Source organism: Octopus bimaculoides, chromosome 19, assembly GCF_046866305.1.
Source record: "Octopus bimaculoides isolate indiv1 chromosome 19, ASM4686630v1, whole genome shotgun sequence".
Taxonomy (NCBI): domain Eukaryota; kingdom Metazoa; phylum Mollusca; class Cephalopoda; order Octopoda; family Octopodidae; genus Octopus; species Octopus bimaculoides.
Genome location: NC_142946.1, coordinates 55,547,894 through 55,571,965, shown reverse-complemented (window position 1 = coordinate 55,571,965; position 24,072 = coordinate 55,547,894). Strand labels below are relative to the sequence as shown.

Here is a 24,072-nt window from a genome sequence, read left to right as displayed (position 1 = left end):
TGTCATTCTAAAAATAACCAATCACATCATTGAAACCTCAAAGCTATGAGATAATGCATGATTAATTCAAAACAATTTGAGTGAAAAAATATTACATTTAACAGAGTAATCTGAACACTAAAGGGTTAAATATAATTTATCTTCAAACCAAGATTAACTAATGATAAATTATCATTTTTCTCTACAATAGTTGAGGTTTCTTGATGAAATTTGTTACTGAAGAGAATCCAAAATTTACGACTTCATTACAAAATGATTTTAAAGTAATCCTAATGATCTTGATTTTTTTAATTTTTTTCTCCTTTCAGGAATTGTTAACGAAACATAAGATGCTTAGTGCTGAGTTTTTGGAAAATAATTATGATAAAGTCTTTGAAACTTACCAAAGGCTCCTAAATTCTGAGAACTATGTTACAAGAAGGCAGGCATTGAAAGTAAGTAATTTTATTGCTAGATAGTGTCAGAGAACAAATATTTGGATCAGACAGTAACTGACTGAGCCAACTAAGAACCCTATGAACTGCACAGTCAGTGGTGCACATTACAATGGCATTTCTGTGGTTTTAGTCAAAACATTTGGCTTTCATATGACTCATTCCATCTAGCTGTCAGTATGTACCATGTGGTAATATGGTCTAGCAAGGAAAGCTGTGTATCTGCTTGTACTGGGAGCCTCTACATGGCCAGCTGACCTGTTAGAAATAGCAGTCAGTATTTCCTTCAAATCATAATGTGCCTTTTTCTTTAATAATAAAATGTAAAGGATACATTGAACAATATAGTTTGAGACGCATTATGTTTGAAAGCCAAAAAATGAACAAATAAATAAGATGGTCATGGTTCAAATATTTTTGATGAGAGGTCTGCTGGATCAAGGCTGACCTGGGCCTAAACAAGAAGGAAGGACTTTGAAATTATCAAGATGTTGAACATAGCAGATTTCGCTTTCCAACAAATGCCTTCAGTGGATTAAAAACCTTTTACATCTGCTTTCAGAGTGTTTTACATCCATGTTCTCAGATAATTTCTAACCAACTTCACATTGTGCATCTTAGCCCTTTTGTTGAATGAACTACTCCCTCTTTATTGCAATTAATTTTGAAAATAAAAAATTTGCTAAATTATCTGGTAAATGGAACATAAATTAATTTGGAATTTTAATGGGAAATTGTAATTTAGATTACTTTATATAGAAAATTTGTATCCTAAAAGCAAGACAGTTGTGGGTGGGTTGATATCAAAAGGATTAATTATTTTGTGTTGGTATGAAAAGGATTATTTAATTATTGCTTTGCTACCACTTGGTTCTGACTTCAATTCCACTGTGGCATTTTATGTGTCTACTACTATTGCCTCAAATTGACCAATACCTTGAGTATGAAAGTCCATCGTTAGTGTGTTAGGTAGTGTTGTGTTCTGACTAAAAAGTCTCTTTGATGTTTCTAGTTGCTGGGTGAATTGCTGTTGGACCGACACAATTTTACCATAATGACTCGCTACATCACAAACCCTGACAATCTGAAACTTATGATGAATATGCTGCGAGAGAAAAGCCGTAATATACAGTTTGAAGCTTTCCATGTTTTCAAAGTAAGTTTCTCTCTTTACTCAAACACTTATTGACTAAATGTTACCTGTTGTTGATCCTGTTTGGGAGGCCACCATAAAATAAGTCATTTAAGACTTACTGATCGTGCTTGGTTATCCTTAAAAATTTGTCTACTCAACTCTCTTTTGAATAATGGAAGCTTCTTGACATGAACCAGTCTCTTCCCCCTTCCACCCATGTAACAAGTTATGTCTACAAATAATGTGCTTCAGTTGAGTTTTAATTTAATCCTTTTTTTTTAACCTTATTTCTCTTGAAATGCACCAGCTAGTTTCTATTAATTTTGAAAATAATGAAGAATTTAGTGAAATAACTTTGTAATTGTTAAGTTGGTATTTCAAACATAAATTAACATAACATTTTGATGGAAGGTTTTATTAAGAAAGTGCATGGCTTAATGGTTAGAGTACTCACTTTATGATTGTATAAGGTTGTGAGTTGGAAAATCAGCGACACATTTTGTCCTTGAACAAGACACATTATTTCACATATCTGCAGTCCACTCAGCTAGCAAAAATGAGTAGTACCTGTAATATTGAATCTGTGTCATGCTGAGTCTCCCCGAGAACTACCTCAAGGTTATGCATGTCTGGATTGCTCAGCCACCTGTACATCGTTTTCGTGAGCAGGCTGTTCTGTTGATTGGATCAACTGCAATGCTCGTTGCCATAATCGATGGAGTGCCAGTTTATTAAGATCAGTGGTTCTCAACCTTATGGATACTTTTTTTTTCTTCTCCAACACAACTTGTGTAGGTTGAACTGAGTAAAACATTTGAGAAAGAAACCCAGCTGTTTATTGCAATAAATACATCTAAAGCAAAATCTTTTCACGGACCCATAATATATTACTATGCATCCTCAATTTACTATTTTGCTTGCATGGACCCCCAAAAATCTTATATTGATCCCAGTTGAGAACCACCAATTTAGATCCTTTGAAACGGGAAATTTGTATCATAAGAGCCTGGGGTTATCTCAAGTGGTTTGGTATCAAAAAGATGAAATAATGTTTATCTTGCTATATTAGTTTATGAATTATTTTTATCAGTACTTTTTCTTGTCTACATCCATAATTGTATGTTGCTATCTCTCACAGGTATTTGTTGCTAACCCCAACAAGCCAAAAGCCATTCTTGACATTTTACTCAGGAATAAGGAGAAGCTCGTTGATTTCCTCACCAAGTTTCACACAGACCGTTCTGAAGATGAACAGTTCAACGACGAGAAGGCTTATTTGATAAAGCAAATTAAAGAACTGAAAGCTGTAGAAGCATCTTAACAGTAAGCAAGGACACACTGCTTGCAGGAGGTGGCTTGAAGGCTGGAGATGATGACATGCAGGACAAAAAAACCAAAACAAAACAAAAAAAAAAATAAGCATTAAATATAACAAAAGCACCTAAAAAAAACACCCCAAAATCCAACCAACCCCCAAATAAAACTATCAACCAGCAGCTTTGAGAGATATGAAGCTGATTTTACAGTTTGTTTGTATTGCTGGCAGATTAAAGGATGATGAATCACAGCAATTATTGGATCTCAAGCTAACCTAGATTATAAATCTAATAAATGTGAAAAGTGGTTGGGAAAGAGGTGGAGAAGGTGATCTATTCCAGTATTGTCCAGCCTGTTGTAAAGTAAAACAGTGTCCAACTTATTGGTGAGAAGTGAGTGAGTGCAAGAGATAAATGAGTGAGTGAGTGGCTGGCTAAACACATAACAAATTGTAAATGTATTTGCACAAGAATACATTTTGGCCAGAAAACCTTGTTTTTATGTGGTCACTTTATAATGAAGAGACTGTTAATTTAGCTTAAAAGACATTTCAATCGTTTGGAGATAAAAAAAAAAAAAAAAAGATACAAAACTATTTAGCTTCCATTATAAGAGTTTATATTTTTTTTCTTGGACATTTTCAAGTGGAGATAAATCTTAAGAGAACTACCTTGGATTTTAATTAATTTAAATCATTTGAGCTGTTTGCTGCTCATTTCACATGTCCTGCTCCTGTCAACCCTTCTCTCCCTGCTTGCTCTATATTAGTTTGTGGAAGCAGAAGAACACATAGCTGAATGAAAGCTGATTTGCAGTGTCTCAGCCTCAAAGCAGCTTTCTCTTTCAGCCAAGGTTAGAACTGCTTTCACATGCAATTTGTTGCACAAGTGCAGCAGCCAATTGTAACTGTTATATTGGCAACAATTATTAACTGCACTGATACAGCAGCCGCATTAACTTATCACATTAGGCAACAGTTATACTGGTTCAGTAGAAGTAGCTATTGTATTGGCAACATTTACTGATGCACCAGTACAACAATTCAATATTAATAGTGGTTAGTTCAGTTTACTGTGTGCTGCCTTAAGTCACTGCTTTATTTATCTTTTTAACTAAATCTGCTGTTCCCTTTCCTCCTGGGGTGGGTGGGTGGGGGGCATACAGTACACTCCAAAAATTGATTTGATCAACCAACCATCTGGGTCATTTGTTTTGTTTTTTTTTAAGTTCAACACCTAGATGTATATAGACTCTTTAGAATACAGAGCATTTTAACATTGGTGTTAAGGTGTGTGTATTTATTCTTTAAAAGCCAGATTATTTTAACATTGACACTAAGCAGTTTTTTTTTTCCTTCTAAAAGGCAATATTTTAACATTGGCACTAGTTCTGTATATATTCTCTAAAAGACAATATTTTGAGCTGTATAGATTTTAAGAGATAATTATTAAACCAGTATTTTCTGATCTTCAAATTCTGCCATTTCTTATTTTTAATGTATTCCACAAGTGTTCCTGTTTGTTGTGCTGGCTAAGACTATAACCAGTTTTTTTTCTTAAAAATAACACAACTAGCATGTGTCAGTTCATATCAGAATTTTCCTTAGGAGTAAGCGTGTACAAATGAGTATTAATTGTGTTACCACACTGAACTTTGTTAATGAAACCCATTTACTTGGTGTACATGTGAGAGAAAAGTTTCAAATAGCAAACCACAGCTGTTGGCTAGGTTATATTTCAGATGTTAACAGTCCTGGCATGACCTAGTTTTCAACTGGAAGCCATGCATCTTCCCTTGACTACTTCAAATAACTGACCGTAGTTCACCAAACAATACACTTAGTGGCAGTCACGGTCTGACTTCAAATCCAACAAGGGTCATTAAGTTCAAGTAATGTACTTGAAATTATTTTGCTGAATTGTAGTCATTTTTCCTGCATTTGTGACCTTATCACTGTTAGACGTGATTAGTTAGTGACCATCTTATTTACTAACAGAAACTACTCACAGAAGAGATGTGAATTTCACAGCCTCCTCCATGAATCTGAGGCCTCAAATCTTTGCAAGAAATTATTATTACGAATGCCTTAATTTAGTTTTATCTGTATTCTGAGTCGATCCATTCAAGTTTCCTTTCAGCCCCTACAAATGTTAGCATCATGGAGTCTGTAAAGTTGTGGTGGTTGTTAGGTTTGAGATAGATTCAGTTATATACACCTGTCTCACTACAAATTAAGGACTAATGCTACATCATTATTATTATTATTATTAATGGCAGTGGATGGGCTGAATCAATAGAGTGGGAAAAATTGCTTTGTAGTATTTGTCCGCACTTTTACATTCAGAATCCAAATCCTGCTGAGGTCGACTTTGCCTTTCATCCTTCCAGGGTCTATAAAATAAAGTACCAGTCAAGTACTGGGGTTGATGTAATTGACTAATCCCTTCCCAAATACCTGGACTTGTGCCTATATATTAGAAACCTTATTATTGGCAGAATCAGTAGTGTAGAAAAATGCCTTGTATTTATTCTGGCTCTTCATGTTCTAAGTTTAAATCCCTCCAAAGTCAACATTGCCTTTTATTCTTTCAGGATCAATGAAATAAGGTAACCAGTCAAGTACTAGGATAACTGTAATTGACTAAGCCTCCTCCTTTCAAAATTGCTGGCCTTGTGTCTAAATAAGAAACATTATTATTAGAATAATGGTTGACAGAATCTGTAGCATCCCAAATACCACTCAATTCTGTTCAAATCCTGCCTGTGCCAACATTGCCTTTCATTGTGGGGTGGGAGTGTGAAATAAAGTAGCAGTCAAATACTAAGGTTGGTTTTATTTAGTTGCTTCCCCCCCCCCCCCCCCCCCCCAATTATGTGCCTATGGTGGAAATTATTAGGAGAGCAGAGGCGATGAGCTGGCAGAATCGTTAACATGCTGGGCAAAATGTTTAGCGACATTTTGCCCATCTTTACGTTCTGAGTTCAAATTCTGCCAGAGTCGATAAAATAAGTACCGGTCAAGTATTGGGGTCGATGTAATCGACATATACCCCTCCCCACAAATTCTAGGCCTTGTGCCTATAGTAGAAATTATGCTCTGTGGTGTTTAGTTTTGGCTCTTTATGTTCTAAGTTCAAATCCTGCTATGGTTGAGTTTAACTTTCGTTCTTTCAGGGTCAATAAAATAAAGTAACAGTGGAAGACCTGAGGTTGATTTAATGAACTGGCTCTGCCTGCATTTTATATGGCCTTGCATCTTAGAAATTGATATTATTGTGAGTTGTGTAGTAATCCTTAAAATAGATTTGGAAGACAGGAAGAGACAATATTTAAAATAATCCTCATGTTTAAAAGACTGTTGTTACTTAAATGTAACCTTTCTGCATCAGCTTCTCTTATTAGCAGCTGATAAACTACTTGACCCTGGCTAAGCAGGGGTAGCAAAGACAGTTATATTGTCTGGCAGGAGGCCAGGTGTTTCACACTGCTAGGTACAGCAACACTATAAGAAACCACTGTTATAACTTTGGTAATGACTGCTCAGTCGGAGCAATTTCACTTTCTGCAGGCACTGATAAATATTTTTGTTAGGTGTAGGCATGAACGTCATAGTTCTCACCACAGCCACTCTGACACCTAAAATATAGGGCTTTTGTGCCTGTACACATATAGGTTAAACATATAGATCAAACAAGAAAAATAGAATTTAATACAGGAGTGTATATATATATATATTTAGAAAATTGGCAATTGTGGGTTGTTTTTATTTTTTTACTCTGAAGTTTTGCTTTCTTTTATATTATTATTTCTCCTTTGTTGGATATGCAGAATTAGAGCGTCGAACAAAACGACATGGTATTTAACGAAGTTCCATTACATTCTGAGTTTCAAATCCCTTTGATCTCAATTTTGCCTTTCATTCTTCCAGGGTCAATAAAATAAAATATCAGCTATATATTGAGGAGTTTATTTCCTTACCTCTCCTCCCGCCCAAAGAAAAAATTATATGTAGTTTTGTTTTCTATATAAAGAAATCATTATTTGATCCTTCAAGGACTCCACTATAATTAAATATATCTATATGACAGTTATACCAGTCTTTCAATATATCAGTATTTTTTAATTCTAAATTGATATATTGAACACTGGTATAAGTGTGTGTATGTATGTATATATAATTGTGTGTGTGTTTATATATGTATGTATACGTACACATACATCTGGTTTTCCATGCTTTTATGGGTTACACAGATATATTGTTGAGGCATTGTTTTATAGCCGGATGCCCTTGTCACTAACTCTTACGTTTTCCTATTCAAAAGTGCAAGATCTGTAGACGTCTTGTTTACAAGAGAAACAACAGCAACATCACCACTTGTAGCTGAGTGAATTTTGGAGAGTGTAGACAGACACACAATTGGGCTTCTATCAGATTTCAGCTACCAAATCCACTCACACTATGCTTTTGGTCAGCCAAAAGCTCTTAGTAGATAGCTCTACAGTGCCATAAAAAACAATTTTATGTCTAGATGCACACACACACACACAGAGTCCACCCCAAAAAATGCATATACACTTCAGAAAAAGAAGACTTATAAATATAGACACCTCTTTTAATGTTTTATCAAATCGTGATAACACTGAATAAAAAATATTTATACAGATTTTTTTTCCTTTCCTAAAGTGCGTATACATTCTTTTGGCAGACTCTGTATATGTAGGTGATGGCACAGTTGTGTTGTAAGAAGTTTGTTTTCAAGATGTTTTGGATTCATTCTCATTGTAGGACACTTGGGGCAAATGTCTTCTCTTATAGCCCCAATCTGACTAAATCCTTGCAAATAGATTGGGTAGAGACTGAACGAAGCCCACATATATGTGTGTGTTCGTTTACATTTGGCATAGTGTAATGGTGGTGAATGAGCACCATCATCCAATTTTCTATGATAACATGTCCAGCCATGGAGAAATATTAGCCTATTTGGAAACAGGTAATGGTTAACAGGGCATCTGGCTATGATATAATATATCTGCCTCAGAAAATACCATCTAACCCATGCAGCTTTTGGAAATTGGACATAAAATCTATGAAGATGATGTATGTATGCTCGTATATGTATACATGTTTGTGTGCATGAATGATATGTATGTATATAAATATATGGTTGTATGTGGGTGGGTGTATATATATGTATACACACATTGCTCTGATCAAAATGTTTTATTTACATTTACTTTTTTCATGCCCCACTCACACGTTAACAGGTTCAATTCGCACACAATTGCCAGGACTATTTGTTTCTCTGCAACTTTGCTCTGATTTATAAATATCTCCATCATAATTGTGTGTTTGTTTATTATTATTATCATCTTCATAAGTTCTGAGTTTAAATTCCACTGAGGCTGACTTTGCCTTTCATCTAAGTGGCGAACTGGCAGAACTGTTAGCACGCTGGACGAAATGCTGAGTGGTATTTCACCCATCGCTACATTCTGAGTTCAAATTCTGCCACGGTTGACTTTGCCTTTGATCCGTTAGGGGTCGATAAAATAAGTACCAGTTAAACACTGGGGTCGATGTAATTGCTGCCCTTGTGGCAAAATTTGAAACCACTAAGAATATTATTATTTAAAGCAGCAAGTTGGCAGGATCGTTAGCACTCTGGTATTTTGTCTGTTGCAATGTGCTGACTCTAAATGTACCAGCTCACATACACAGAAACACAAAACACACAGAAACACAAAACACACAGACACACAAATACAATTTATTTATAACCTGAATAAAATAACTGTGTGTGAGCACGCATGCACACCTGTGTGCATGTGTGCTTATGTATGAGTGTGCATTTGTGATGCATGTACAAGTACTGTTACTGCTGTCAGATGTCGTGCTAATTATAGCTAATTTTCAAGAAGCTGTATTTATTGCTTGGTCATGAATTCCCATTAATATGAGCCCCCGCTAATTAACCAAGTGAGAAAGATTTGTCTGCCAGTTTACAAAACATTAATATATCTCAATGCCATTAATGTATTGGCTATACATGCCTTTCATTGAGCCAAGAGTCTTGTAATGCTCATTGAAATCCAATCTGTAACAGAGATACTGCAACTTGTGGTCCACGTCAAATTTACTGATGTCCAACAAATCCAGGAACCTCTGTACCATTGACTGTAAATACAGAAAAAAAAAGCAAAGAATGGAAAAAATTCGTTTCTGCCTCAAAAGCCATTGCTGTCAGAGCAGCATTTGAAGAATTTTTCAACGCACACATGCATTAATATAATATAGCATAATATAATACACTGTATCAAATACTATATAATATATGCACACTGTATACCATACACACACACAACACCAGCCATATACATACATTATTCTAAATAGTATATAATATAAATACATTGTACCAAACAGTATACGACACACACACGTTGTCCTAAATGTCAAACGCTACAAAAACACTATAAATACTCTCGTTTTCACTCTGGTATTCTCTGTCCTCCACCCACCCTGTGTCATGCCTGCAAGTATTGGAAATTATGGACCTCTTTTGCCAGTCTGAATATTCATAACTTTCTTTTTCCTTAGGAATGATACTGTGGTGGCTTCCCCTGTTGCCTTCTGGCAGATTATTTACAGTTTAACCTGCTGATCTCCTGAGCTTAACCCTGAGGTCTATTTAACCCTTAGGCAGGGAAACAGGACTGGTTCAAGGGATATCAGAACATATCCATACACCAGTTGGCCCAGTGTGTCATGCCTGAGAACCAGCTTTGCTATGTGTTCTGTACACCTTAGCCACAAGACAGCCTTCTGTTATTTGATCCAGTTACTGGAACCCTTCACAAGTATTACTGCCCCATGTCCAGAACAAACATGGAAGTAGAGGTGACTCAAGAGTAACTCCATACTCCCCAAATCTCCAGGCTGGAGCTTCACCATTGGATACAGTTTCATGTCTAACTCAGGACAGCACCCCACACTATATTCCATATAACTTGAGTATTTACGTGTGTGTGTGTACGGACACATATATACATGGTTATGGTAAAAGAAGCTCACTTTGCAATCATGTGGTTTCAGGTTCAGTTCCACTGCACAGCACAATGCTTTATGAGTGAAGTTGGTAGACAGAAACTGTGTGGAAGCCTGGTGTGTGTGCCTGTTCTTCCAGCCACTGCCTGACAACTGGTGTTGGGTTGATTACATTTCTGTAACTTAGCAGTTCAGCAATGGAGACTTTTACAGTAAGTACCACACTTAAAAAAATAATAACTGGGGTTGATTTTTTTCGACTAAAATCCATCAAGATAGTGCTCCAGCACAGCCATAGTCCAATGACAAACAAGAGCTTCTTAACCATGTAGCCATGTGTCCCCTTACCATAGTTCCAAAGCGGAATCAGTATGACATTGTATGATAAAGCTGGCCCTTTAAATTATAGTTACAGCTAACAATTTTACTGACAAGTCATCAGTTAGGATCAGGCTAAAGTAAAAGACATATTTCCAATATACATTATCAACCACGCATACTCAATGTCTGTGCATTGCTTGTTCACCAGCAGGATGTGAATTAGCACAGTGAAAATGGCTCCTTCAAAGCACCGAGTGTTAAAACACCTGAAAGACAGACAGGTGAGAAAATTTGCCCCACATCACATGACTTTCAGGTGTTTTAACACCTGGTACTTTAAGGGAGTCATCCCCCACTGTGCTAAATTGCAATCTACCAGCAAACAAGCAGAGAATTAATTTTGAGTATACTCTTGGGTCCCAAATAATGGGGGGGGGGGGGGGTGTCAGTAATTGTATAGTAGCAACTGTATAAAATTAAAAAATTTTCTAGGCTGTCCCTCTTGATTTTTTTAAAGCGACCTATTTACCTGGGTCCCAAAAACACGGTGGGGGGGGGGGGGGTCTGGAATAAGTGGATGGGTTGAACATTTGCTTAAATTCATATAATCAGGTGGGTTGGAATGAGTAATTGTGTAGTGTATACTGTATGTATGGAAATTAGAAAAAAAGCATTGAGAAGCACATCTAACAACACAACAGGACGAAAGAAATGAACAGGCAGCAAGTGAAACTGGCACAGACGCGGGCTTCAGACATTCACTTCAGTTAAGAGATACATTTGGACAATAAAAATAAGACGTCTGTTCATTATGGTAATTATGGGATTTTGTTTTAAATGCTGTGGACTAAATAGATATTGATACAAACAACACATCTTAAAGAGAAAGAAAAGTAAAACACAATGAAAAGAGTATAATTACAGTTTCGTGAACTTACAGTATTTATAATACTATACATAATAAAACATAGCACTCAATAAATAGCTATAAATGATAGACTTATGATTTTTTGTCACTGTCCTTCTGTAGGTTCTTGGTTTCGATATTCAGTTCTTTACGTATCGCCAAGCTGCACTGACAGTTGACATGAGTTTGCTTCGACATGGCAAGAAAAGTGTAGAGGTCTTATTTTCATCCAAAACCTTCTGCATCTTTATTAACCTGATCGTCACTGCTGATTTGTACAAGAGAGAGAGAGCATCCTGAATTCATGTTTGGCTCCTGCAAAACCTTCACATGGATTTCTTCTGATGGGTCAATCACCTCCAAAAGATTCCCAGATGGCTTGTTTTCGTCTTCCAACTTGGCAGCTTTTTCCTCAATGCTGTCACTATCAAATAATTCCGAGCCATCAATATTGTTTGCATGCTTGACCCCTTTCGGTGGAATTAAGTTCTTAGTGACTCTGTGAAGAGTATTTGGGCAGAGTTTTGATATCATCTCAAGATGAAACTCTCGCATCGACAAGGCCCATGATTTGGTCTTGATACCTTATAATCTTCACAGCCATTGAAAGCATTTGTGGCCCACATTGACTTGAAAGCAGCTTCAACATCAATCTTGCAATCTGCATGTGCTTGATGTAGCATCTGCATCATCTCGGATCGACTGGGCGTGGGTATTTTATTCGGAGTTAGAACTAACTTTTCAGGCATCTTTGCTTTATTTTGTGATATTTTGCTTTCAGTTGTTTGTGCAAGTGTGTGTCATTAACTTGAACAAATCCGGTGAGACCACCGCTGATGATGACGAGCACATAACCCCTTTTCGAGAGTGTGTCCCTCGCCTCCAGCATCAAATGCACAATGTAATCACTGAGTACATAAATGGCAAAGTTTGCATGTGAAAATATATTGAATTGGTTTGGAAGGTTTTCAGTAATACAGAGCAGCTTTTCTAATCTCTAAGAACCTTTAGGAGATCATTGTTATTTCATTGTAGACAGGCATTCAGTAGTGGTGGTCTTTTTCCAGTTCCTTTAAAGACAAACTCTGGGATAAGATTAATTTTGGTATCATTGCTAACCTGTGTGGACAATGTGATATGTTCCCTAGACAAATGGTGGTTTTCTTTGACAAACATATCTTGATTTCTGAATGATAAGATAGCTGTCTGCTACTTTCATTCCATTGATAATTAGGAGGATTTACGCCAAATTTGTCAAAAAAATAACAATGCGTACTCCATATGTTCTTCAAATGATTTTGAATGTGCTCAACACACTGCTTTTGGAGATTGAAATTTACTTGTTTGGAAATTTTCTTAAAAATTGGGGGCGGGGGGAACAAACCTCTGAAAAATTAATATGCGGGGGGTCAGGGTGGTGATGGAATTGTGTGGGAAAACCCTGAAAAATGAATAAGCAGGCAGGGGTGGGGAGTGATTATTCAAGACCCCAGAGTATGTGGTCAATGTTTGCAATGCTGGCGCTGCTTCTAATTTATATCTACACACACATACAATCATCATCATTGCATAATGGTATTGAACTCAGAGCCTCATAATTGCAAAGAGAACTTCTTACATGCACGTTACAACAACCACCTATGTAACAGTTGTCACAGGCTTCATATTCTAAACCCAAGCTAGCCTATTCCCAAGTCATGCTACATACACTGTGTTCTTCACCACAATCGCACACACCACACTACAACATATACGCTAATTGTACCACACTATATACATGCTACAACTTATACCTCAATCCCACCACACTCTTTACAATAGCCCCACCCAAACTATATCTCTACCAAAATCAAACCACCACACACATGCACTACACTCTATATATCCAAGTCACACCACAACCTGTGTAAACATCCACACACATTGCTCTTATTACAACAAACATACCACAAACATACTACAGCCTTTACAAGAAATGCAGCAAACCCACAGTGTATACAAGGTGCAACAAACCTAGCCAACCTACCTCATATGTGGTGCCCAATACATTAAATTCAGTGGTACAGCTATGGACCTTTGCTTGGAACATCTCTCGCATCTTTGTGTCATGAGCTTCTTCAACATCAGTTAAAGCCCACATACCCTAAAAAACAGAAAAAAACAGGTAGCGTTGATTAAAATCAACCCCAGTGAATCACTGAAATGAAAGATAGTGAGGGTCAGAAAACAAGATTATCTCACTTTGGTAAACAACTTTCAAACTTTTATCAATGAATAAAGTTTGTTTGACTTGTTACAAACAACAGCTAAGTCTTCCTCACATCAAACCCATGTTTTAGTTAAATAAAAATAAAAGGACAGAAATAAAGAAAAAAGAAACATCAAAATGGTCATGACTGGAATGCCTTTATGGTCTAATTGATCTAGCATTACCTGGTGATAAACAACAACACTTGAGTATCTTTCACTCAATTCATTAATTTAGTCCTCATGTTATTAAAGTGTCTATCCATAAAGTAAAATGACTACTGTGGTTAAGAAATCCACTTGCAACAATTTGGTATTTATCTATCACTGTCTGTCTGTGCATGTGTGCATGTAAAGGTAAGATCCAAGGATCAAGGTATAGGAAAATAGTAAGCTTCGGGCAGTCCACAGAAGGTATAAAAACACAACTTTCAGGAACGATGGTGGTTTATTGGTGTAAAAGGTTGGGAAGTTTTCCCATAACGAAATTCGATAAACTGAAACAATTATTTTATAGCCTACAGTTAGCAGCAGGAGATTTTGGATGTGTGTGTATATATACACAGACACACACGAGAGAAAGAGAAAATGGAAATCAGAGGATTCTTTATTAATCACTACGACTGTTCGATCCATCACAGGTGAGATTTTGTACAAATAATTATGACGCATCATTTGGTGCAGATGTGCTTCATCAGGTGACTTTTCAAAAGGTACTTCACTCTCTAATCTCTGTTTCACTTATTTCAATTAAAATAAATTTCATTATTTGCCTCTGTACGCCAAGATTTAAAATTTTATATTCTTTTACTTGTTTCAGTCATTTTAACTGTGGCCATACTGGATCACCACGTTTTAGTCAAAGAAATCAACCCCGGGACATATTCTTTGGAAGCCTGGTACTTATTCTATCATTCTCTGTTGCCAAACCACTAAGTTACAGGGACGTAAACACACCAACATTGGTTGTAAAGCAAGAAGGCGGCGAGCTGGCAGAAATGTTAGCATACTGGGCAAAATGCTTAGCAGCATTTCATCTGCCGTTATGTTCTGAGTTCAAATTCCGCTGAGGTCGACTTTGCCTTTCATCCTTTCGGGGACGATAAATTAAGTGCCAGTTATGCACTGGGGACAATGTAATCGACTTAATCCCTTTGTCTGTCCTTGTTTGTCCCCTCTATGTTTAGCCCCTTGTGGGCAATAAAGAAATAAGAAGGGGGGGGGGGACAAACACAGACACACACGCACATACGACAGGCTTCTTTCAGTTTCTGCCTATCAAATCCACTCACAAGGCTTTGGTTGGCCCAACGCTATCGTAGAAGACATTTGCCCAAGGTGCCACACAGTGGGACTGAACCCCAAACCATGTAGTTGGGAAGCAAGCTTCTTACCACACAGCCATGCCTGTGCCTATTATATATATATATATATATATATATATATACATATATATATACATATATATATATACACAGGATGCCCCCAAACAAGTATACATACAGTAAATGATTATAAAGTCAGTGTTTAATAACTCTTTAGCATCCGAACTTGTATCTGGTTCAAATATTCTACTTGTTTTTGTGTCCAAACTGGTCAAATCTGACCCCTTACACTTATCCTACAAGGTTATTCTATAAATAAACAATCACATTATCGAAAATCTTGAAACTTCAAGATAATGCAGAATTAATACAAAACAATGTGAATAAATAAGCATTGCATTTGACAGAGTAATCTGAATGCTAAAGGGTTAAAATACATTTTCAAAATATAATAGAATCTTGATAAAATTTCATTTTATTATGAACGCCTCTTTCCAAACAGTTTGCAAATTAATAACTGCTCTGGTCCACAGCCTATTGATAAAACGAATCGACAGAAGCACAAACACCAAGATGTATTTTGTTAGGTGTTTGTGTGCATTCTCATCCAGTGGCTGCTCTCAATTCAGCAACTGTTGCCAATTTTGTACTGTAGACTTTCTTCTAAGTAACCCAATAGGAAAAAGGTTCAGTGGTGTGACGTCTGATGGATGCAGAGGAAATATTTCTGAATCTCTTTGTCCAATCCACCTGTTAGCCAAACTTTCATCAAGGTAGGCCCTTACATTACTATGGTAGAGTGGGATTCTCCATCTTGGTGGAAATAAAACTCCACATCTTCAAAGTCTTCTTGAATACTTGGCATGACAAAATGTTGCAGCAAGTTCGTGTAAACAGGACTAATCATTACCATAAAAAAAAAGTCCAATCAATCCATTTGATGATAAGCTGCATCATACTCTAATTCTTGGTAAATTAACATGATGTTCTTGCATAATATACAGATTCTCAGATCCTCAGTTGGTGCAATTGTGGCAGTTAACTGAACCATTTGATTTAAATGTAGCCTCATTACTATAAACAATCTTTGTTGGAAAGTATGCATCTTCTACACATCTTTCCAAGCACCACTTCGGTCTGGATTATCTTCATTGAGAGAATGGACTATTCTTGAAATGTAACGTTTCCAATAACAGCACTTCAAAATGCAAGAGACACTTCATTTTGAAATTCCTGTTTCACAATTTGCTTGCAGCAGGAATTTTCTTGAACTCTGACAAGACCCACAAAGCAAGAAAGTATACTAGAAAAATACTGCCAATGTCCAAGGACTGCCAGAATGTTTTTGCATGGACATTCTGAACAGTTCCGTTTGATTTAAACTTATCCTTCATTCAAGTGATAGTAAGTTGCATAGGTGAATCTGTTTGAACCTGCCTCTTCAACTGTCTTCACACTTTAACTGTGTTTTCAATCTTCCAGTAGCACTTTCAGATAAATTTCCTTTATTCAAAACTTAGTCTGGTTCCCTTTATTATCGCTAATGGATTAAATCCAAAAGGAAATGAAATTTGAGTAATCAATGGTTTTACATGTTTCAGGAACACCCTGTATATTTAGAATGCAATTGTACAAACATCAAGAAATATATAAATCTTTACTAATAATGTATCTCAAAGTGAATTCAGTTATAAAAAAAATAGCTTATAATACAGAGTGAAAGCCCCTTGGATCAGAAAAAAAAAACCAGAAACGATACTCGTGGGATGTCCTATAACCCATAAAATGCCTGGTATGAGTCCAGCAGGCAGTTATCTGGCTAAAGAATTTTAACCCAATATATTATAGGCTACTATTTCTGACTGAAGCGGCCTCAAGATACACTGCTAATGAACACACACATACACACTTTGTATATGTATATAAAATAGTTACAGTAAAATCGAAAATTATCAGAAATATATTTACCTTATTTGTTTTCCTTTTTCTTGCAGATTCAATCTCTGCCCGTCTTAGTTTCTCCTCATTAATTAATTTATACATCTTTTCCAATTCAACTTGGAATTTAATAATTAAATCAAAAATACTACGAAGTTGTTCTGAGATTTTCTGTAGACAAAAAAAAAAGAACAAAACAAGATGGAATCCAATTTGTAATAATGTTGGAAATATGAACTCTAGAATAGGGAATATTAAGGTTACACTTTTTAGTATTTAACCCTTTAGCATTTTAACTGACCACATCCGGCCAAAACAATCTCCAGATCTGACCTCTCACACTTAACTTGCAATATTATTTTAAAAATAAACAATCACATCATTGAAATCTCAAAGCTATGATATAGTGCATGACTAATTCAAATTAATGCAAATAAATAAGAATTACATTGGACATTCCATCTGGCAGAGACTTTGCCCCGGTCACAGATTTCATCCACAGCCTTCAGAAAGTTGTCATCTAAGAACATAGATAGATATATATATATATATATATATATATATATATATATATATATATATATATATACACACACACAAGTTCAACTCGTGTCACTAATAATCTCGAAAGCAGATAAAGAAAGGGTACCAGTCAGCTGAGTCTGATACTAGTTCCAAGCCTTACCATGGTCACAGCTGAAACTAGTATCTGTCATATAACTGACTGACCAAGTTTGGGATGAGGTACATCTTAAACATGGATTGTAAGAACAACAACAAGCACTTACATAAGAGTCTTTGTCCAATAAACAGCCAGTTGTAATTTCTTCCAAGAACAAATCATGTGCCTTTATGATGTCATTTAAATCTTTAGATTTCTTCACTTCATTCACCAATTTATCCCAAGAACATTCCAGAACCTAGAAATAAGAACTGACAACTCTTTATTCTACTCAACATATTTCTTCCCAGCCACAAATTCAAGAGATAAATAAGCTTAAGTGGTGGAAGAGGTCTAAATAGTCACCCAGCCTGCTGGAAATAACAGTTGCATGCCAAACAAAAAAAAGCCCTAAGTGACCATTCACCCAACTAGAAATAGCAGCCAAGAACCTTTTGGATAACCAAAGTGCTAAAAACAGCAGCCAAAATTTTCCTCAAACCAAATCCTAGCAAGGCATACTGGATATGTAGCACTAAATATGCTATATCTGAGATTAAAAAAAAAAAAAAAGGACAAGGTGGCTACAATTAAAACACCTTTGATCAAAGGTCTGGTGGATCAGAGCAGACTAGAGTTAAACGTTTCTCAAGAAGAGTGTGTGTGTTAGATTCCTCTAGCATAACCCAGTACAACCTGTTGCATGGTCAGATTGTCGTTGACTAAATTGGCAACCCCACCAAGCTTGCTTGGGGAGGAAGATGATTTTTGGACACCCTGCATGATGAAAAACAAGAACCATCAAGGGGTAGAGGAACCCAGGAGAGTCAACAGTGGCCATCCAATATAGTCAGGGGTAACCAGTGCTCTCCAAAATAATAACTGTCCAGCAAGGACTTGCAACCAGCTGATACTATTTTGCACAGACAAAAACATGACATGAAGGTGTTATGGTTTCATCTATTGATAACTGATACTATATATATATATATATATATGTATAGCGAAATTGGGAATTCTTTTGGTATTATTTATTCACCATTACACATGTTTCATTTGCTAATAGAAATTACAAAGTTTTATAAGTAAGAAAAACATGTAAAGAATTTTCTATTAGAAATTCTTCAGGCAAAGAAAAAAATAACATACATATATACATACACACACAGACACCTGCATGCATATACATACACACAAACTCTCCTTTCGCTAGAAGATTCAGAATTTTTTTTTAGCAGGAACTTTACACTGATTTTCAACCCACATTTTGGCAAAGGGTGCAGTCTATTATATCAACTTCAGTAATTCACTGATATTTATTTTCTTCCCACGGTCCAAGGGTGGAGAGGCAAAACTGACCTCACTGGGAACACAAAGAAACAACCAAACATGGCAGCCCCTTGGTCCAGTATTATATCGTATTTCAAGTAATTAAACAGTTTTTACTTTTTGTATCACATAAGAATGGCTAAAAGATAGGTGGAGAAACATCAGTAAGTTCCATCAACATAAGGTTCATGATAAAGTACAACATCATGTAACAAGGTTTCGTAAACAGTTTTGTTGAATGTATTTATCTAACCCTGTCATAACATTATACATCATAGATACAAGGGTAACCAGAAATACTCCTTACCTCAAAGTTTATGTAATACTGCAGCTGGCTTATGAACTGCACCATTTTAGAACACTGGACATGACATCGGTGCAAAGGATTCTTCAATTCTGGAAATTCAAAATGGAAAACATACTTTGTAGACATACTACAATATTATCAACATGACTCTACAAGTTTTCTACCTTCACTACCATACATTTGTAGCACCTCCACTGCCATACATCACACTGTAGGTCTTTTACCTTCACTGTCATACATCACTCTGTAGGTACTCTATCTTCACTACTGTATAACACACTGTAGCACCTCTACATTTACAATATCATACTATAGACTCTCTGCCTTCATTGTTATACATTACTACACTGCGGGACAGTGAATCTCAACCATTTTCTACTTATGGGCCCCTTTGATCCCTATTTTACTTGAATGGACCCTCAAAACCTTATATTTTTATAATTAAATATTAAAAATTGTATTAAAAACAATTAAAATATTTTGTGTATTATAGAAGTATAATCAATTTATTGCAAATAAATTTTAACAAAATCTTATATGGACCCCCAAGGGTCATATGGACCCTGGTTGAGAATCACAGTTGTAGGCCCTCCACATACTCTTCCATACATCAACACAGTGGTCCTCTACCTTCATTGCCATACATCACAACATTGTAGGCCCTCCACCTTTGCTACCATATAACGTCACACTACATGTTCTCTACCTTCACTCATACCACATCACAATAACCTACAATAAGTTCTCTGTCACCAATCACCTACTCACCTGACACACTGTGTACTGTCACCCCCATCAAAGTTGACCATTCCAATCAACAACATAAATAGATCCCCTCCATGTGAGTTTATATAATAATATATAACAATCCAATTTGCATATCTTCAACCTTATAATCCTTCACCCTGCATATATTTCCTCCCTCATAAATAATCTCCATCTACCATATTTTAATGTAAATTCTCTTAACTGTAACAGTAAATTGTCATGGCATGCAGTCTCCGATACACTTCAACCAAGTGGCCCATAGAAATACTATCTCCCCAGCAACTTTTCTGCTATAACCACTACTACAGTATTGTCTCTGTCTGTCTGTCTCTCTCTCTCTCTCTCTCTCTCTCTTTTCATGGAGCTAGCTGCTCTTGTGCCACTTCCACCCAAACCCATTTGACTTACATGTCTGTCACTCATATTGTGTCTACTCTTCTAGAACACACACACACACACACACACCACTATCCCCAGTCCTTCTTCCTTAGTACATCACTCCCTGTCCATGTTTTTCCAGTCAATTTGTAATCGCTCAAGAATAAAATTAATCTCTCTGGCCTTAGAGGTCCTGCAACAGGCATGTGGCTGTGACAGGCTCTCTTCTTCCAAACAAGAAACATATCAGAAGCTAGACATCAGTGAGGAAGACACAAAAATTTACCTCACCTGGTAAATGGCGATAGCTTTTCGCATTGAAAAGCAGTCCTTTCCAAACTGTTGCAAGAATATGTTCCATTCGTTTAGCACGCCAAAGGAAGTTGAATGCTTTCAAGTACATGATAACACACTCATCATAGAACACCTAATGGTAATGAGATAACAATGAAATAAGAGAACAGGAATTAATAAAGACATTAAACATAAAGCAACTAACGAGAATGAGATAATAAAAGAAACATGAAAAACAGAAGTTCTAAATTAAATGTTTCGATACCCAAGATGCCATCAAGAGACAGCAGGCAACCCTAACTCACAATCTTTTTTATAATTTGTAATGAAAAATATGTTTATTATACGTTTTAAATTCAACTAAAAGGAAGGCTTTTAAATGAATAAACACATTATTGCATAGCATATGCTATAATTAAATCCAGAAGACCCGTGTTTGGATGGTATGTCAATGACAATATAGTCATGTTGTATGGCAGTAAAGGTAGAAAAGCTACAGTGTGATGTACGACACTGAAAGTAGAAGAGCTGCAGTGCAATGTAGACTGAACTAATAACACTGCTATTGTGTTGTTGCTGTTTCCAGTTACCATCGAGTTACTGGCCAAATGACTAAATGGACGCCACATATACACTCTGCAAGTTATACCATATCGCCTCCCATACATAGGTACATCAAAGGCAATCAAGGTAGATTCAGTCTTTGAAGTGAGACAATGGTTCTTCAACACTTATTATTGGTGGTGTGCAACCACTGCAGAGTCTTTCAGGTTGCTGAAGCCATTGCGGTTTTACAGCTTTTTCAATGTATATATCTACTTTTGTTTCTCAGAGCTAAGTGGGAGAAATGTTTTCTTAAAGTGCTGTTGCAGTGGTTTGGCATGTCAAATGAATATGGCATTTATAGATAATCCAGGTTAGACAATGTTATTCTTACTTCCAAGTATGGATGTGACAAAACTTCTTCTCGAGGCTGTATTCTAGAGCTGGATGCCCTTCTTGATGCCAGTCCTCCTTGCATTCAAGTCCTCTGTTTTACTGGTCTTTCTTTACACATTAAACTACTTGGGCAATAGTGATACTTGATTATGGAGGACATAAGCTTCACTAATACCAAAGTGGTATGAAGACAAACACACACACATACACAAATATACCAAAGCAAACACCGGAGCTTGGTGCACTCCTATGGCTCATCAGTTCCTGTCAAACTGTCCAATCCATGCCAGCATGGAAAATGGGACATTAAATTGTGATGATGAGTGTGTGTGTGTGTGTGTGTGTGTGCATACATCTGTGAGCGTGTGTGTGGTAATCTCTTGGGCCTGCAATTTCTTGCTGAACAACCGGCACAGGTGATTTGTTTATAGTGATTAAACGTTCATGCTGTGCAGTTCATGCCCACCATCAAATTGACATAACCCGTACAGGTGAACCTAATACCATGCATCAGATGCCAAAATGATTGCAGAGTCAATGTGAAATGAAGTGTTTTGCTCAACACACCACCCAGACATCACATCTGTCTTTTTCTTTCTCTCTCTCACTTTCCAGGTGGGCAAGCCACACATTCACTACTTCAGCAAAACACCTGTTCTTCTCCTATCTTCTTATTCCTCCAGTCTATACCATATTCAATTAAGGGTCTTACCTTGCATATACTTGGCAACCTCATCAGTGCTGGTGCTACATAAAAAGCATCCAGTACACACTGTTAAGTGGTTGGCATTGGGAAGGGCATCCAGTTGTAGAAACCATGCTAAAGCAGACACAGAACCTGATGGAACCCTCTGGCTTGTCTGTTCTTGTCAAACCATCTAACCCATGCCAGCATGGCAAAAGGGTTGTTGAATGAAGATTATATATATTTTACACACAAGAAAGAAGATTTTGAATGCAGTAAAGTTGTAAGAACAGCAGAGAAATACTAGCAATTTGCCCTGATAAGATGGAAAAACGTTGCCAGCAGTTGGCTACAGGAATCAAACCTGTATCCTTCAGATACCAGCTGAGTGCTCTACCATTAAGTTAAACAGCTCCTGACAACAATTACCATCAATTTTAACACTAATAGTTTTTCGAATGTGACAACATTTTATAAACAAACTTTGGAAGCATCAAATGTGTTTGGTATTTTACAGATAAGCTACACTTCCAAAGTTTGTTTATAAAATGTTGTCATATATGTGTGTACACGTACACACACACACACAGGTATATATACATACATACATACACATGATGGGCTTCCATACAGTTTCCATCTACCAAATTTCATTAAGAAGACTTTGGTCAACCTGAAGCTCTACAAAAAGACACTGGCCAAGGTGCCATAAATTGGGATTGAATTCAAAAACCTTGTGGCTCAAAGCAAACTTCTTAATTATATAGCCATGTGATAGAAATATGACTTCTGACAATCCAGCAGAGTGTTTAGGAATATAGTATCTACAGACAATCAAGTGTATGTAGACAACCAAGTGTATATAAATATAGCATCTATGGAGAGCATAGTATAAGAAATAATGGTATATACAAATAATGAACAGTGCAGTGTATGTACAGATATATGTATATACATATGTCCAACCCATGCTAGCATGGAAAGCGGACGTTAAACGATGATGATGATGATGATATAACCAGAAAATGTTTTCTAAATATAATAAGCTCAAAAGATTAAAGATAACTCAATCATTAAGAACAGAGTCAGAAGAAATAACTTACAGTTTTAATTGGTCCATCAACATGATAGTATAAACTGAAGACATCCCAACCTGTGTCTTGGGAGGAAACCTGCAATAAAGAAGATAAATTATTATGAGGATAAACAACAACAAGTAGAGAGAGAGAGAGAGAGAGAGATGGCATAACAATATAGAGAAACAACACGGCTCAACGAAACAACTCTTACAAGCATCATCATTATTGTTTTTAATATCTTTTCCAAGTTCATATGTGCTCAATGGAGTTGACCAAGGCAGATTGTCTGCAACCAGTTGTTTACCCTGTTGTCAACCTTTACTTCTCTTCAAGCAAGGTAACAATTCCTCGTGATCAGACATGTTTCCACAAAATATCGGAAATAATGGATGACATTTACAACAATCATGTAATGTTAAGACAAGGGGACATACTCACACACACACACACATCATGATCATTTAATGTCCCTTCTCCATGCTGGCATGGGCTGGACGGTTTGACAGGAGCTGACCAGGCTCCATGTCTGTTTTGGCATGGCTAGATGCCCTTCCTAACACCAAATACTTTACAGAGTGTACTGGGTGCTTTTATGCAACACTGGAATGGGTAGCTGCCTTCCACACACACACACATATATATAATGTGTGTATATATATCATTTAACTTTTACTTGATTCAGTCACTGAAACTGTGGCCATACTGGGCACCACCATGGAAGGTTTAGTTGAACAAATCAACCCCAGTACTTATTTTTTTAAAGTCTGATACTTATCCTATCAGTCTCTTTTGCTGAACCACTATAACTCAAACTTCCCCTTTTAATATGATCAAAATTAAAATCTTCCATCGAAATTTCATGTCACTTTATGTTCCAAACACCATCTTAATTATGAACACAGTCATTTCACTAAATTCTTATTTCAAAAAATATTTCAACAAAATTATGGTAAGAAAAGGGTT

The 24,072-nt window shown here is 36.5% G+C and overlaps 2 protein-coding genes across 4 annotated transcripts in view; one reads left to right on the top strand and one right to left on the bottom strand.

Annotated features, from left to right (window-relative positions):
* Window positions 1-6,841, top strand: part of LOC106875420 (protein Mo25) — a 52,082-nt gene extending 45,241 nt beyond the window's left edge. For all 3 annotated transcript variants that reach the window (XM_052974870.2, XM_014923554.3, XM_014923555.3), the window contains exons 6-8: window positions 309-434; window positions 1,447-1,590; window positions 2,708-6,841. In XM_052974870.2, the coding sequence (XP_052830830.1) occupies window positions 309-434; window positions 1,447-1,590; window positions 2,708-2,890 (453 nt within the window). In that variant the 3' untranslated portion in view covers window positions 2,891-6,841. The remainder of the gene's footprint in view (window positions 1-308; window positions 435-1,446; window positions 1,591-2,707) is intronic.
* Window positions 6,842-8,638: 1,797 nt separating this feature from the next.
* The window catches only part of LOC106875425 (gamma-tubulin complex component 3 homolog), a 56,866-nt gene continuing 41,432 nt past the window's right edge, over window positions 8,639-24,072 (bottom strand). The window contains exons 20-26 of the mRNA XM_014923569.3: window positions 23,134-23,202; window positions 20,404-20,539; window positions 18,967-19,055; window positions 17,458-17,589; window positions 16,700-16,840; window positions 13,186-13,302; window positions 8,639-9,061 (exon numbers count right to left, since the gene is read on the bottom strand). Coding sequence (XP_014779055.1) covers window positions 8,897-9,061; window positions 13,186-13,302; window positions 16,700-16,840; window positions 17,458-17,589; window positions 18,967-19,055; window positions 20,404-20,539; window positions 23,134-23,202 — 849 coding nt within the window. The 3' untranslated portion in view covers window positions 8,639-8,896. The remainder of the gene's footprint in view (window positions 9,062-13,185; window positions 13,303-16,699; window positions 16,841-17,457; window positions 17,590-18,966; window positions 19,056-20,403; window positions 20,540-23,133; window positions 23,203-24,072) is intronic.